The sequence below is a fragment of the Pagrus pagrus genome (assembly GCF_965226575.1).
Source record: "Pagrus pagrus genome assembly, chromosome: 11".
NCBI classification, from domain to species: domain Eukaryota; kingdom Metazoa; phylum Chordata; class Actinopteri; order Spariformes; family Sparidae; genus Pagrus; species Pagrus pagrus.
In genome coordinates this window covers 9,405,701-9,419,749 of record NC_140195.1, presented here as the reverse complement: position 1 = coordinate 9,419,749, position 14,049 = coordinate 9,405,701, and the positions used below count along the sequence as shown (strand labels likewise).

General features: G+C 40.8%; 2 protein-coding genes across 3 annotated transcripts in view; one reads left to right on the top strand and one right to left on the bottom strand.

Annotated features, from left to right (window-relative positions):
- camta1a (calmodulin binding transcription activator 1a) overlaps positions 1 to 2,602 on the bottom strand; it is a 285,954-nt gene extending 283,352 nt beyond the window's left edge. Inside the window, exon 1 of one of the 2 annotated variants that reach the window (XM_084365528.1) lies at positions 2,497 to 2,602. In XM_084365528.1, coding sequence (XP_084221654.1) covers positions 2,497 to 2,521 — 25 coding nt within the window. In that variant the 5' untranslated portion in view covers positions 2,522 to 2,602. The remainder of the gene's footprint in view (positions 1 to 2,496) is intronic. The other variant, XM_084365529.1, reaches the window with a different exon arrangement.
- A 2,225-nt stretch (positions 2,603 to 4,827) lies between these two features.
- dnajc11a (DnaJ (Hsp40) homolog, subfamily C, member 11a) lies at positions 4,828 to 12,975 on the top strand. The gene is made up of 16 exons (XM_084367723.1): positions 4,828 to 4,936; positions 6,193 to 6,322; positions 6,482 to 6,555; positions 7,399 to 7,500; positions 7,611 to 7,739; positions 7,898 to 8,020; positions 8,134 to 8,207; positions 8,311 to 8,500; positions 8,606 to 8,691; positions 8,910 to 9,026; positions 9,872 to 10,027; positions 10,156 to 10,225; positions 10,479 to 10,536; positions 11,747 to 11,889; positions 12,079 to 12,208; positions 12,529 to 12,975. Exons 1-16 carry the CDS (start codon positions 4,865 to 4,867, stop codon positions 12,552 to 12,554), a joined length of 1,680 nt encoding a protein of 559 aa, XP_084223849.1. The 5' UTR covers positions 4,828 to 4,864; the 3' UTR covers positions 12,555 to 12,975.
- Positions 12,976 to 14,049: the final 1,074 nt, after the last annotated feature.

The following is a 14,049-nucleotide window of genomic DNA, read 5'->3' as shown; positions in this document are numbered from 1 at the left end:
ACATCAAGCCTGTCTTTTCAGTGCCCTCCAGGCCTTGTACTTAAAGTAACGGACCCACGGTGCTTTTTATGAGTGTGAAGAAAAAAAAATACCCCCAAGGGCCCTGACAATCAGTTAGGCTGGAGAGAAATACCCCAGGATGTAAACATTACACCACTGAGTGAGACTGGGTCATGGCCCCTGGGTTTAACACAAGATGTAACCCTCAGTTGTTACGGGCCATCATAAGAGCTGCCAAACAGCTAAGAGAGATCAGCACTGCCCGCATACCACAAGGACAAAAGGTTAAGGAAACACTGTTCTGCTCCCTCAGTGGCTACCTAACATCCAGGGACATGTCATGTACAAACTGTAATAGTGATGTATATTTTTAAAAAAAAAAGCATGTTCTACATAAACGAAAAGCCAATAGTAAGAAAAACTGGATGCAGGGGTAAAGATTCAGCATGACAGCTCTTTGTATGAGGTTTGCATGAGACGACATCACATTCACATGAAGGTGTGAAGCTGTCTCTCTCTCTCTAGGCTCCCCAAGCACCTCCTCCTCCTTTTTTCACTGACCGGCCTCACAGGAACACTGAAAATAACTTAACCTGCTCAGCAATGGGACTTTCAAGTCAGGGTTTTCAGTGAGAGCTCCCTGTGTCGGAGAGGCACCGAGATTAACAACTGGAGACTATTTGTTAAGTTCAGCTATGTAGATGAATACATTAAGTCTACACACCACAGTGAAGTCATTACTATCATAAAACCAGATGTCTTCATTTTTTGTCATAGCCACAGACGGATCCCTCATATAGTAAAGTGTGCTTGTGTAGCTCAATACCACCCCCTGGTGGGACTCTGTTTGGTGGTTGGCACACTGACATCCAAACAACTGAATTCCCAGTCTTTTATCATTTCCCCTCACATGGACAGAGGCAATTTGTTTACACTCATTTGAAACATTAAAGTAATTCTACATCAAGAGGAATTCCTGTTTGAGGTTACTGACAACAAACTCTGACAGGGGTCTATTCAATTTACAAGCCTGCGTCAATATACGGTATGAACGGCTCAGAAACAGCTGGACCTAACGATTTATGTAGAAATATCTTTTTCTCTTTCTCTCTCACAAACACAAATTATGCAGCCAATTTCAAAGTCTAGTACGACTCTTTTGCTCCACCCTGAAGGTCAGTATGAATCAATAAATATAAAAATACCATAAGTTTAGAGGAAGAAGGCAAGAATATGCTGTATTAATGAGCTATCATTCTGCTCAGTTCAGCTCATCCAGAAAAAAAACAAAAGTTAAACATTTAAAAGTGTGACGCAACTAACAAATACTAGAACAGAAACATGTCTAAGTTGCTTCGTGTTTTTATCACCTGAGACGAGATTGTAAATACATAACTTTGCCCTAAGTCTTTATGCATCCTTATTTTCATACATGCAACGTTTAATTACTCACCCAAAATATCCATGGGCCCATCTGAATGAGAACAGATCTCTTATGCATATGTTTAGCAATAAAGTAGCCCACTAAACAGGGAATAAGTAAGTCTAATGCGTTTCATTTTTAAGTTAGTGAGCCGCGAGAAATAAGCTGAGAGGGGGGTGGAGAGAAAAAATCATTTCTGTCCTATGTGTAAAGTAGTTTAATGGGCAGGCTGCTGGAAATCCTACTCTCCATCCTCCCTGTTTGCTCTGGTGTGATGGCATTTCATTTCAAGTGCGATAGGGCACTGCAAGTCGACAACGTTTTGACGCCCCGTGTCTCAAACCAAATACAGACGAAGTGCTCAAGCTTTATAATTATCATTTCTTTTAAAAACATATGTTGGTTTAATTAAATAAATTAAATAAAAGACATTACTTCCCACTCCGCAAAACACTATTCGCTTATCCTCGCGCTTCGAGTGAAGGGGAGGGAAGTGAACGACCCCTCTTCTCCAAGACGTGGAGAGAGGAGAGGAAAAAAAAAAAAAGACTAATACATTTTTAAAACAGATAATTATCACAATGAATTCAGGAACAAGCTGCGAGTAGCGACGGCGGAAGACAGCCGTATTGACAGATAAACTAACACCACCACGCCGCTTTTTTTAAAAAGCTGTGTAATAAGGGAAGAAGTTAGTCGATGCCAATGACATGTTGTCATTAACTTAGCCGTGTTGTTAACAACTTGAATTGCCCGTCGTTTGACACGAATCCGGGGGAAAATAAACGGCGGACGCGGCACTTTAAACACGCTGACTGTTTGTCCCCGTGGCGTGCTTTAAATGTGGGCTACGATGGGAATAGTAGCTGGCTAAGAATGCAAGCTAATATTAGCTGGCTAGGTGATGTCTCCACGTTTTAGCTGCCTATTCGGAGGAAAATATCGGAGCCGCTCTCTACCGAAAATTTCTCCGCTCGTCCTCACGCGTGTGTCGTCCCCGCGCAAGAGTTACAGCTGTTCTACAAGCACACGGCGGTCAAACTAGTAAATTAATCCCATTATATTTCTCTTACCTTCCGGCTTGTTTTCGGCAGCCATTTCCCCTTCACGCGCAACATCCTCCTCCTCCTCACGACCGTGGGTACCACGCGCGTGCACGGCGAGGACAGCACGAGGAGGGACTGGAGGAGCAAGCGGCGAGCCGGTCCGGCCGAGGCGAACTTACCATTGGCTGTGAGGCGGTGACTGACAGAGAGGCTCCGGGATGAAAAACACATCCCCCCCCTCCTCCTCACCTTGACACCACCAGCCGTGTTTTTGTTTTTTTGTTTTCTTTTTTTCTTTCTTTCTTTCTTCATTTGCTTTGTATTACAGTGAATTTAAAACATCTCAGAGGCGCTGCAGGTTGAGAATGATGCTTTTGTTTTAAAAAAAAATTTAATGAAATAAAAAATGGTGACGCGTTATTGGATTTAAAAGAAAAAAAAACTTACATATTTTATCCTCATTTTACACTCATTGGATGGTGAATATTAAATGTTAGTCTCTGAGCTGCCCCGCTAAAGTTGTAGATGATAATCCTGAGGAACAAAAAACTGATCTTTAAAGGTGCACTATGAGAGATAAGAAACAATAGAAACAAACAAACTCTCTTTGTTTTGAATACACAAGCTGACCTTAAAGGGGCACTATGTAGTTTTGGAGAAAAACTACATAGTTTTTTTTTTTCATATTTACGAGGAAATAATACAAACTCAGATCTTTATCCGTATCTGTTCCATAACTGAGTAAACAAGCTGTTCTCAGAGGAAAACAAGGTCCCCAGAACACTGTTTGAAGTTACAAAAGTGGCAGGGTCCGCCAAATAAAAACAAAGTGAAACAGCATGAGATTGTGTTGTCCTTTAAGGTCAGTTTGTTTATTACAAAAAAAAAAAAATCAGTCAATGAAGATCTTTCTCTTCTGATTGAGATTTCTTCCTCAAAACTACATAGTGAAAGGACTACATCCTGTTTTACTTTGTGTATATTTGGCGGACCCTGCCACCTTTCTAGCTTCAAGGAGTGTTCTGGGGAAGCTGATATTACCTCATTAATATTGTAAATATTAAAATTCTGGGTTCTTCTCCTGTTGATATGACTTTAAGTCTTAATCTGTTTCATGAAGTCGATAACAGGAGACCCATTGTTTTTGGATGTATCATCCATAAAAGCCAATAAAAGCCTCAATTTGTGCGTGTTGTAAAGTTAATTAAGTATCAGTTGTGGTTTAGAGGTTGTCATAACCACAAAGCAAACTATAAAACATGTGAGACATATCAAATATTGGCAACAGAGCCTATCAATCAAGATGTCAGTTCACATTTAAAAGTCTGCGGACGTTTGTTCTCTTGACAAGTCAAACTGATTTCAGACAGTTGCACCATGATAGTGAAAGCTGCGGGGATTGTCTCGAAGACGTGGATCCAACCTCTTATGCACCAATAAGGGTGTAATGTTGGAGTCTGTCTGAACAGTTCTGTCAGGTTCTGGGAAGGGGTCGGTGTGAGGCGCACATTTCAAGCCAACCCAGTTACTCTTATTCTGCCCACTATGCTGTCGAGGTTGTAGACTTCACACCATCATAGCGCAGTTGGGGCAATACTATAGCCACGCTGAATGACGACAGCCAATCTAATTACAGATCACTGTGCTTAATAGACTTTGCTTTTGGCACTTACTTACAACCACGGGCACTTAAGGACAGCCGTCGTCTTATATAAACAGGCTGGTGGTGGCCGTCAGTGCTGAAATGCAGTTTGAGGAGGTGGTGGTGCTGAAAGGACAGCTCCGCTGCAGCCTGCTGCTCGTGCGCCTCGTACAGTCAACGGCTTATTGCATAGAAAGTAATAATGAACTAATGAAAGACATAACGCAGTGAACTGATTTTCTCACCCCCCCTTGCCTTAATTGTTCCTGGGTGATTGGATGAAGACAATATCGCTTTAGAATGAGACATACGTGTACCTACTTTCAATATCCGTTTGATTGCATGGAGAATTGTATGAACTGGATGTAAATTAGAGGTTTATTTAAAGAAAACATAAATTACGTAGCTATAATGTAGGCTAATTCATAAAATAATAGTAATAATAATAATAGCCTACATTTTAGAAATGTAAAATAAAAACTATGGTGATTGCAGTGCGAAAATGCCATCCTACTTTTAATTTTGAAAACAGGTCAAATACCACGCAAAACACCCCAAACCATCGCCAATAATGAGGATTAAGTATATATTTTGACTTCAAAACGAAAAGCACACGCAAAGGACAACATCATCGAGCCCTATGAGTAAAGTTGCTGTGCTGTCATTCATCCCAAACGCAAGGGGGCGACAGAGCGCGCGGCGAAGTCTTCGAGCGACGTAAATGACACGAAGAAGAAATGACCGGGAGTAAACATGGCGTCTGCCTTGGACGATGATGAGATCCTGAATGATGATTTTTATTCCCTGCTAAATGTCAGAAGAGAGGTAAAATATGCAGTTGCGATCGGAGTAGATGTCTGTGCGGGTGCACGTCGCAGTCATTCGGCAAACTTTCTCCGCTTGATATGTAACGGTTACTTGTATAATCACATGTAACGTTAGCTAGGTAGCTAGCGTGACCCTCGACATTGGTTTCTGTGCTGTGACTCTTCGGCTGGATACTTTACAGACACACAACAGGTTGTGGGGTCACAACTTTTGCCAACATGAGTTGTCAGCTAATGCAATGAATTAGATGCCCCCCCGTTACTGCGCTAATATGGGCGCTCGTGTCAACAAAGAGTTATTTTCAGTTTCATAAAAAGTATTGGAATGTGGACAGTGCTAACTGGCTAATGCTACAACTTTACTTCAGTGCTTCAAAATGAGACAGTTACAGTCGAGCAGATTACACTGATATCTGGGAATCAGGCGCTTTCGGTCTTCATACTTGTATTTGTAAAGCAGAGGACATTATGTTGGTTTGCTGTTGACATCTTACAAAACAATGAGTTATGGCACAGGGACATTCTGTTCTCTAGAGCGACTAAGCATGCTGCAATTTAAATGCTCTTATAATTTACTTGCATTCAAGTGAGTGAGCGTAGACAGGTAGAATATGCTAAAAAAAAATGTTAACATGACAAACTTTAATTCAAGAATTTATTTGACAATGTTTGCATTTAAGCACAAACTGAGTCATGGTGTATGTGTCAGCAATTTCGAAAATGAAACTAGTTGGGTATGCTTGAATGTGAATACTCACCTTAGCTGTGATGATTGGAGCAGTTTCTTTTATACTCCACCGATCAGCCTTAACATTAAAACCACTAACAGGTGATGTGAGTAACATTAATCATCTCGTTGCAATGCAATGTTCTGCTGAGAATGTGTGGGTCCCTGACACGAACCATCCATCCAAACACTGTTGCGGACCAAGTACAAGTCTTCACAAGGGGAACCTGCACAATATTAAGCAGGTGGTTTAAATGTCATGGCTGATTGGTGTATAGTCTATCTCACAACAATGTAATTATAATGCATTGAAGCAACAGCAGCAAGTTCCCCTTCAGACTGTTTTGTCACTAGTCATCTAAACCCTTTACGGCATTTGAGCAGTGTTGGAAGACTTTTAAGATGTGAAATAAATGTTGGATGAGGAGTAAATGTGTTAATATGGGAGCTTTGTATGTTGTTGCCTAAGTTTCCCTTCAAATTTTCTCTCTCACATTTTCTCCATGCCTGCAAATGCTGTCCTCCAGGCAACACAGGATGAGCTGAAGGCGGCATATAGGCGGTTATGCATGCTGTATCACCCAGACAAACACCGGGACCCTGAACTAAAGCGTCAAGCAGAGCAGCTTTTTAACCTCGTACATGAAGCTTATGAGGGTAAGAGAAGCTGTAATCACATAATGTACTTAACTCCATTTGCAGCTGCGCATGAAGCTGATGTTGACTTGAATATGTTGTGGTATAAACAGTTTTTAGAAACTTCAACTATTCTGATTGTTAATCTTATTGGTGGTTGTCCATGTCTTGTGTTTCTAGTGCTTAGTGACCCACAGACGCGGGCTATCTATGATATCTATGGCAAACGAGGACTTGACGTTGACGGATGGGAGGTAAGTCCATTAGTGACTGTAGTGGCTGATAATTCCTAAGCAAGACACCACATGCAGTCTGAAAACAATAACCTTTTAGTTGACTGACAGTCCACTACATATTAAGCCCAAAACTTACAATACAGGTGGGAGACTTGAGGTCTGCATTTCACAACCACAATTCTGGGGCTTACCTCATGCATTTAAGAAAAAAATAAAGTCTACTGCTAGCAAAGTGCAAACATAACCAAATGTCACGCAACAAAAACACAACCATTTGAAAAGCGTTTGCATTGCAATTCCTAACACAAAACAGTGTGAGCTTCAATGCAAGTCCATAAAACTTATAATACATGACACCAGGTACATTTTTATTTATTTTATTTATGCATTTACATCTAAATCTAAAATTCCAGCTATGTTTTATGTTTATATACTATATGACTTGTGACCATGTTGACTGTAAGCTAGCATAACAAATTTGTTAAAAATTTTATTCAAGAAATTACGTATTTCAAATTTGTTCTCGTATTGTTGCCTTTCGGGTCTTGATTTGAAAATAGCCTACTCCCAAAAGAATACACATATAATCTTCAACTATCATCCGTACTTTACAGCATTATACTGTGGCAGTTTTATCTGTCCTTCACGACATTGCCTCTTTTAGCCTGCGTGAAACATTTCTTGTTTTGCTTCATCTGTGTTTACTAAACCCATCAGTGGTTGACACGCAAAATATGACGCACGACAAGCATGTGGGGGCGTGAAATTCTGGCAAAATGTCTTTAGCTGCTACTCTTCTCCAGCTGTGAAGCAGCCAATCCACAGTTTTCTCTGCATTCAAGTCGTATCTGTTTACTCCAGGTGGTGGAAAGAAAAAGAACCCCTGCAGAGATTCGAGAAGAGTATGAACGTCTCCAGAAAGAGCGAGAGGAGAGAAGGCTTCAGCAAAGGACCAACCCAAAGGTATGTTCAGGGGAAGATAACAACCTTCACACTGAACTGACAATAACCTAAAGAGTAATATTCGTGCACCAATTACATACACCAATCATCCTTGAATCTTTTAATTGCAGGGAACGATTAGTGTGGGCATTGATGCCACCGACCTATTTGACCGATATGAGGAGGACTATGAGGATACGGCTGGAGGGGGAGTCCCACATGTGGAAATCAACAAGATGCACATATCACAATCCATAGAGGTAATGCGTTGCTCCAGATTCTGCACGACTGGCATTTACTAGAGTGTGTTTTTTATTGAACAATCTGTAGCCACAATTAAATGTTTGATAGTTGCTATGAAAGATTCTGGAGCCATTTTCTTATCCAAGGACTTACAATTTTATGTGTTCTACTGCAGGCTCCTCTCACCACAAAAGACACAGCTGTTTTGTCTGGCTCCTTGTCAACCCACAATGGAAATGGAGGTGGCACCATCAACTTGGCCTTGAGAAGAGTCACCTCAGCTAAGGGGTGGGGAGAGGTATGCTGCTCTCTCATTGGGCACCACACTGACTTATTTTTTCAATGTTTTTTACACATGGCATATTTTCTTTTTGAGCCTCTGAATGTAAAACATTATCTGTGTGTACACAGGTAGAGATTGGTGCTGGAGACACCCACGGACCTCTCTTTGGAATGAAGATATTCCGAAACTTGACGCCTCGATTGTATGTGATGAAATGCAAGAGAACAGAAATCAGTGCTCAGTCTCAGTATTTTTCACTGCAACATGAAAAATGAAGTGATTCTTTATTTTCCTTGCTGCCTCAGCTTCGTGACCGCTCAGTGTGGGCTCCAGTTTTCATCCCGGGGCGTTCGTCCTGGGGTAACGACAGTGCTGGCCCGTCACCTAGACAAGAACACTATGGGCTATCTGCAGTGGCGCTGGGGGATCCAGTCCTCTATGAACACCAGCATAGTCAGAGACACCAAGAGTAGCCATTTCACCTTCGCAATGCAGGTTAGCAGCCAGCAGTTATTTAAAATGTTTACCAGGACACCATTACATCAAGAGTCGCTTGTCAGGGTTGTGGCAAAATGATTGTTTACTTTTTTGTCTCTGCAGCTTGGCATTCCTCACACTTTTTTGATGATGAGCTACCAGTACAAGTTCCAGGATGATGACCAGACGAAGATTAAGGGCTCAGTAAAGTATGTTTGCAAAGTACAATATGTGCTATATGGAGAATGTAATCATAAATTCATATTACAACCCTTGTTGTCATAATTAGATTTGTCTGTACAGCAACCCACATTTCTACCCATTATGTATGCATCGTTAGTAGTTTTTGTGCAAGATCTGACAGCTTGGATCCAAGTAAACTTTGTCTGCATGTTGAGAGGTAGTGACTCTGTCTTTCATGTTACAGATCAGGTTTCTTTGGGACTGTGGTAGAGTACGGTGCTGAAAGGAAGATCAGTCGACACAGTGTCCTGGGGGCCACCGTCAGCGTGGGAGTGCCCCAAGGTGTCTCCCTCAAGATCAAGTAAGCGCATCTCTTTGCTCCAGTTTCCTGTTCGGTGTAGGTACCTTAGGTGTTTTCCTCACAGTGCTGTTGCTATGACATCCCACAGCAAATATGATGCGACATCATATGAGCCAATCAAACTCAGTTTTCAACAAGTTGTGTCTCGAGATGCCATAGAGATCTGACCTGCCCATTCAAGTTTTGGCTGATTCCGATTTTCTTTCTAAGAACTATAATTGAGAGCATATACAAACATTTTTGAAAATGAATTGCAGTTTATCACACTTACCTTACATGTTGTACGCTATTGATTAAGCGAATTTTAGCTCCCCCTGATCGCAGTGTATACTGGCATATCTTGTACTCCAATTGTGAGAGGTAAAAACGTAAGAAGTCTGTAATACGCCGCAGTTGAGATTTGAGTGGAATAAAAAGTTTGTCGCCCTGAATCAAACAATGGGTGCCGTGTGTGTAAACTTGACCAGCACAGAACCGGATACATCTGACACCAATTGGCCAGTCAAAGATGATGGCCGATCATGCCGAAAAACTGTCCCTGGGGGTGAATCTTTGAGGATGTAGACACAGGATTGGAACCAATGTGATGCTAGTTGGTTCTGGTATGAGTTTAAATGCTTGAGCATTAGCAATATACTTCTTCGTATGTTTGGACACTTCATAGAAAGCCATCAAAGGCACATATCACACAATTAATTCTCTTAAATCTTATGGAACAAACAGCACTGTCCTGTAAAACCTAGAGAATGGCACACGAGTTCCCTTTGCGTACAAATGTTACATGGAGTAACCAAGTTAGCATTGGCCTTCAAATATAAATAATGAATCCAACTTTCTATTTGCAGACTAAACAGAGCCAGCCAGACATATTTCTTTCCTATTCACCTGACTGACCAACTCCTGCCCAGTGCTGTATTTTACGCCACAGTCGGACCACTGGTTTTCTACCTCGCCATCCAGCAGCTTGTTATTCGGCCCTACGTGCGGGCCCAGAAGGAGCAGTAAGAAACCTTCACTTTAAGTTGGTTGTTTCATGCGAGAAATGTTATTGGAAGAAGCACCACATGTATTATTATGGCCAGATTTTATGAGCTCATTTTATTTCCCCATTTGTCTTTGAACTCAACAGAGAGTTGGAGAAGCAGCAGGAGAGCTCGGCCTCTAATATAGCCAGAAAGAAACAGGAGGCGGAGGCTGCCGTGAGTATTTTACTGGCTTATATGTTGCTGTGGTGTCAATCGTACATGGTGGTTCAGTGTTAGATAAGACTTGCAGGTATGACTGTTGAGAAATATTACAAGTCCCACACCAGTCAGACAAAAGGGGATGAGATAGGATTAGATAAGATGCAAAGCCTTAATGAAATTCATTAGTATAATCCATATGACGTGAATCTCATTGTTTGTGTCTGTCTCCTTCCCCTTCCTCTGTGTGCCTTTTTCATCTCTTAAGGTCTTGCTCATGCAGGAGTCTGTGCGCCGGATTATTGAAGCCGAGGAGTCTAGAATGGGTAAGATCAGTAATATTTTAGAGGGTGAGCTTATCCTGGGAATAATGTTTTTTAAGCAGGTTGTGAAACTATCTGATTCTCTTATATTCTGAACAGTTTTTCATACATTTTTAGGTGAAATGCATTGATGCCTGGTTGAATGTGGAAGTGTAATTTCTGAGATAGAGTGCCAGTTTTGCACTAAATGAAACAAGACTGTCCGCTTAGAGCAAAAAATTTCACTGCTATTAAATTTTCTACCAGTTTACACATCAAAACCCCAAACTAAAGCAGAACATGTGATTTAAGTGGTCGTCTTGAGCAGTTTGCTGACATCTTAAAGGACTTTAAACCTAGCAACGACGAGACCAGTGTGTGAGGGCCTTTCATTGTCGTATAAGAATTCTTTGTAGATAGTATCTAGTGTGATTTAGTGGAGATGTGGGGAGCTTTTTAAACAGGGTTAAAATTGTTAGGGGGGAAATCGAGTTCTGTGGGTTTTTTTTTTTTTTAATGACCCTCCGGCTTCTGTTTCGACTAGTGATAATTGGAGCTCTTTAGTTTGCTTTTGATAAGTACACTAACAAAAAGCCCTCAGCAGACAGTATAATTTTCACCAGGGGGAGTTTGTCAAGTGATAATTGGCTTATGACACCTGTCACTGTAGAGGTTGCTTTCATTTTAGTATCATCAGAGGTCCCCTAGACTTTGCACTTGTAAAGTAACAGTTAATAGCTGTGTGTGTGTGTGTGTGTCTGTGTGTCTGTGTCTGTGTGTTTGTGTGTGTGTGTGTGTGTGTGTGTGAGAGAGATGACAGACACCCGGCTGCTTTTCTTTATTCAATGGGCTACACTATGACATGGTTCCTGTATTGTTTATGCTGCTTGCAATTAAAATAAATTGTGCAGTCTTTTTATTATATACTCGCAAAATAATTTCCATAAACAAGTCTCAATAATTACAGTGGTCTTGTTATAAAATATGTGTGGCTAAAATTGCTGTCACGCAAGATGCCTTTATGGCGAAAGTGGAGATTTTTTTTGGGACTTTTTATATTAATTAATCCAAAAATCTGTGTGTATCTTGTCTGTCATCCCCGGATTCCTGAAATCTACCATTAAATCAATCCAAAAATTACCATTTTGTTGACAAACTTGCATTTTTAAACACAATAAAGTACACATTAATGCATTAAATTGACGCTATCCTCAACTCTGCTTCATTAAAACAGGTCTCATCATCCTCAACGCCTGGTACGGCAAGTTTGTGACTGACAATAGTAGAAAACACGAGAGGGCAAAGGTCATTGATGTGACTGTGCCACTGCAGTGTCTGGTGAAAGACTCTAAACTCATTCTCACTGAGGCCACAAAGGTAAGTACAGTAATCCAGTGCAGGATTTCCGAACCAACAGAATTCATCCAAAATCTATAATATCAAGTTGATTTCTCCTATTGTGTGAAGCATTCATTTATGGTACAAAAGGTATCACAGTTCTACAAACTGATGTCCTCATCGTGCTGCATGATGATTCACTGCATGACCTTATGATGTCCTTTCCAGTCAGGACTCCCTGGCTTCTACGACCCCTGTGTGGGGGAGGAGAAGAGCCTAAAGGTGCTGTATCAGTTCCGAGGAGTCATGCATCAAGTCCTGTCAGGAGACACAGAACCACTCAGGATACCAAAGCAATGTAAGTCTAATGTAGTATAAAACACGGCGACTCTGTGGAGACAGTTTTTCCCCCATTACTTTAACATTTAGCTACTTTTAGGTTTAATGATTTGGTGGATCATAAACTCCCTTGAACTCTCCAACCTGCCCCTGTTTCAGATGTGACTGACGGCTAGGGGAATTTACTTGAACCCCTGAGCCTTTGTAGATGTGTTTGATGCCATATATCTTAGAATATTTAATCTCCACTCAGAGAAAGTCTCCTAAAAACCGCTGGGCTATATAACCTCCCAGCAGTGTTATGCCTGACTTCTTTGTTCTTGTGTTTTCACCGTACAGCTCACAGGATTGATGCCGACACATAGGAGCTCCTCCGCTGACCAAAAAAGACTCATCTGTCAGCTGTTTGACAGAAGATGGATAAGCCTGTTTTAGATACGGCATGGATCGAAGTCTTTGTTACTCAGAAATCGTGCATTTACCTTTTGTCTTTATATTCATTTAAATATGCAGAGCGGAGTAAAAGCATCACAGACTGGATTGATGGGAATTCAGTATCCATGGACAGGATTGTGGCCTGCTTGAAATTCTAATGTGACACCAGAATCAATGGCTACCATCTTCTAGCCTCCTCGGTATCCATTTATTTTTGGTATGGCTTGTAATTTATAATCGAGTTCTATGTACTGTATTGTACACAAACTGCAGTGCCTATGATTGAAGACATGAATGCACCTCTGTTTATTTGCCAATATTATTAAAATCAGTCTCTCTCAAGTTGCTCAACCATTTCGGTACTTTTTTTAAAATAAGGAAAATTTTGTTTTTCTTGTAATGCTTGTGAGATGAAATGTTTTTGATTGTTTTGGTGTTACCCACGCAATTATCTTTGAACACTGTTGTTGAAATGTGTGCTGTTGAATGTGAATGTGGTGGAGAGTAAACCGCTACACAAAGAGGAGGTAATAAAAAAAAAAAAAAAAAGGAAATGAATACTTGGCAGTGACGAAGGTAAAACCACACATCTACGGATTTAGTCCATCCTTGGAAAACTGCAGATGAAAAGTGTTTTGATTGGATGGCGTTAAGAAAAAAGACTTTATTACTGTAATTTTAAATGTATTCCAAACCGCAATCATCTTCCTTTGAAGAATGCATGCAGACAAACTGTGTTTAGTCCATTATACTGCAGGTCTTCTCCCCATGATCCACTTCTTGATCTAGGTGAAATGTTCATGAAGCGTTCCTCCCCTCACTTGTTTGCCAGTTCGTGTGCTATAATTAGAAAAGGAGTGGATTAACTCAAGGCACCACAAGACTAAACATTGTTGTACTCCCAGTGAATATGCAACCCAGCCATCATTGGAATCATAAGTTGATGATGTAAAGAGGGCAGACATAAAGACTAAATGATTCCTGAAACCCAAAAACAACACATTAACAATTTATGATTCTTCAAATGGAGTTTGACAGTTTCTTCATCAGGCAAAAATCCCTTTTTATCTACATCTTTTTCCCAGGATGACTGAATGACATGGATTAAGCAATCCTCAAACTAGATTTAAGGAATCTTATGTGTTCTCAAGTGTACATGCAAGCATACTGCTGTGTCAATATGTATTTGGGCTTGTTGTATTTTAAAGGATAAATTTACCCAAAAATGAAAATTCAGTCACTATCTACTCACTCTCAAGCTGACGGAAAGTCTAGTGAAGTTTCGTAGTCCTCAAATCATTTCTGGAGCTTCACAGCAAAACAACGTCGCAGCATTCTCCTAAACAACTGAAGTAGATGGGGACTTCAAAACTTCACCTGACTTTCCATCAGCATGAGGGTGAGGTTATGACTGAATTTTAATTT

What these genes read in the sequence shown, in the direction of transcription:
- dnajc11a (XM_084367723.1), top strand. Translation starts at nt 4,865, where the DNA reads ATGGCGTCTGCCTTGGACGATGATGAGATCCTGAATGATGATTTTTAT. An exon ending in GTGCGGGCCCAGAAGGAGCA is followed by an intron (nt 10,028 to 10,155) that starts GTAAGAAACCTT and finishes TGAACTCAACAG; the next exon opens with AGAGTTGGAGAAGCAGCAGG. An exon ending in TTCTCACTGAGGCCACAAAG is followed by an intron (nt 11,890 to 12,078) that starts GTAAGTACAGTA and finishes TGTCCTTTCCAG; the next exon opens with TCAGGACTCCCTGGCTTCTA.